Source organism: Plectropomus leopardus, unplaced genomic scaffold, assembly GCF_008729295.1.
Source record: "Plectropomus leopardus isolate mb unplaced genomic scaffold, YSFRI_Pleo_2.0 unplaced_scaffold20838, whole genome shotgun sequence".
NCBI classification, from domain to species: domain Eukaryota; kingdom Metazoa; phylum Chordata; class Actinopteri; order Perciformes; family Serranidae; genus Plectropomus; species Plectropomus leopardus.
This window is the reverse complement of record NW_024622537.1, coordinates 1-2163: the sequence shown is the minus strand read 5'-3', so window position 1 is coordinate 2163 and position 2163 is coordinate 1. Positions and strand designations below refer to the sequence as shown.

Here is a 2163-nt window from a genome sequence, read left to right as displayed (position 1 = left end):
TTCTACAGTATATTTGTCATGTTCAATGTCTGACAGAAAATAAATATCTAAACCTAAATGAACCTGATGATATCTTCATATCTCACTGAGGAGTCAAAGGGACCTTTAAGCTCGACAGAAATACTGATTTGATGTAAACCGTGATATATATTGATATCTACCGATATGAAAAAAAAATGATTGCGACAAGACTTTTTTTCATATAGCTCAGCTCTAATTCCAAATTCTAAATTTGGCAAAAACAACAATGAGTAACCTGGTAAGAATTTTGAAGATGCATATGGGTTCCAAATATCAATTATCGGTCTCTTTAAGTACTAATATCGGTATTAGCTCTGAAAAAAACAATATCGGTCGACCCCTCCTCGGTATCATCATCAGCTGTTAACGTATTTTCCTCCGGCTGCTCTCAGACCTTCAGATGGTGAACATCTCTCTGCGAGTTCTGTCCCGGCCGCTGGCGTCCAACCTGCCCGTCCTCTACCAGCAGCTGGGACAAGACTACGACGAGCGCGTCCTGCCGTCCATCGTCAACGAGGTGCTGAAGAGCGTCGTGGCAAAGTTCAACGCCTCGCAGCTCATCACGCAGAGAGCTCAGGTACCGGACTCAGAGCGTCAGCCGCTGTGGCGACTTCGAGCTTTTTTCACGTGTTTTTATCAGCAGATGCAGTCAGTGGCCACTTTATGAGGAACAGCTTTAAAACGACTGCTCTAACAAAAACGCTGCCCGTGCAGAAGCACGTTCAGTTTTTAGTAAGTCTCTCTGAAATGTGTATTTTTACTGTTTATCATTGAGGTTTACAATTTTATTTTTGAAAACTTTGGTGGGATTAATTTTCTTTTAAAATGTTGACTAATTTTTTAAGAAAAAGTGTTTGTTTTTTTTCTTCACTTTTTTTTTATTTTAAAGAAAAACTTTTGAAGACATTTTTGAACCTTAGTTTTTGTCTTTATTCACGCCCTCCATCGCCACAATGTCAGCAGACTGATGTTGACGCAGACCAAAATAGGAATGAAACTTGTCCTCAGAAGACGACAGTAACAATGCGTTTGATTCCTGTCGTCCCTGAAGAATTCGGCGTTTCCTCCTCGGCCTCCTCACAGCAGCAGCAGCTCAAACATCCATTCTCGTGGAGAGCGTAGCATTTGCTCTGCGCCACTGTTTACAGAACGTTATCGTTCATCAGCGTGGACGCTCACCACGTCATAGTCACAGTGCTGATCATAGTCGCAGTGCTGATCATAGTCACAGTGCTGATCATAGTCACAGTGCTGATCATAGTTACAGTGCTGATCATAGTTACAGTGCTGATCATCATCACAGTGCTGATCATCGTCACAGTGCTGATCATAGTCACAGTGCTGATCATAGTCACAGTGCTGATCATCGTCACAGTGCTGATCATAGTCACAGTGCTGATCATCGTCACAGTGCTGATCATCGTCACAGTGCTGATCATAGTTACAGTGCTGATCATAGTTACAGTGCTGATCATCGTTACAGTGCTGATCATAGTCACAGTGCTGATCATCGTTACAGTGCTGATCATAGTCACAGTGCTGATCATCGTCACAGTGCTGATCATCGTTACAGTGCTGATCATAGTTACAGTGCTGATCATAGTTACAGTGCTGATCATCGTTACAGTGCTGATCATAGTCACAGTGCTGATCATCGTCACAGTGCTGATCATCGTTACAGTGCTGATCATAGTTATGTGTGCACAGCCCTTTAAACTTTGGGAGAAACGAGGGAGTAAAGATCCCTCCGTTAGCTCTGTTTCGTGCTTTAAACGTCGACTCCTCCTGCAGGTGTCCCTGCTGATCCGCAGAGAGCTGTTTGAGCGGGCGAAAGACTTCAACATCATCCTGGACGACGTGGCCATCACCGAGCTCAGCTTCAGCCGAGAGTACACCGCCGCGGTCGAGGCCAAACAAGTCGGTGAGTAGAAACGGCGCGACCTCTGAGAAACAGAAACATTAAAGACCGCAAGAAGGAACTCGGCAGAGTTAGGATAAAATTCAAATATACACGGAGCTTAATGTCAAAATAACGAACACAAAGTAACGGACCCAAATCAACAACAACAAAAACAATAAAAGCAACAAAACCACAAAGAAGAGGAAGTAAAACTGAAAAAACATACATTTATGAGGTTAAAA

The 2163-nt window shown here is 43.2% G+C and overlaps 1 protein-coding gene across 1 annotated transcript; it reads left to right on the top strand.

Annotated features, from left to right (window-relative positions):
* Positions 1–400: 400 nt before the first annotated feature.
* LOC121965605 (prohibitin-2-like) lies at positions 401–1968 on the top strand (the record flags this gene model as incomplete). The annotated part of the gene is made up of 2 exons (XM_042515740.1): positions 401–598; positions 1813–1968. Coding segments are annotated over 2 exons (336 nt in total), but the record flags the coding sequence as incomplete, so codon positions are not given.
* Positions 1969–2163: the final 195 nt, after the last annotated feature.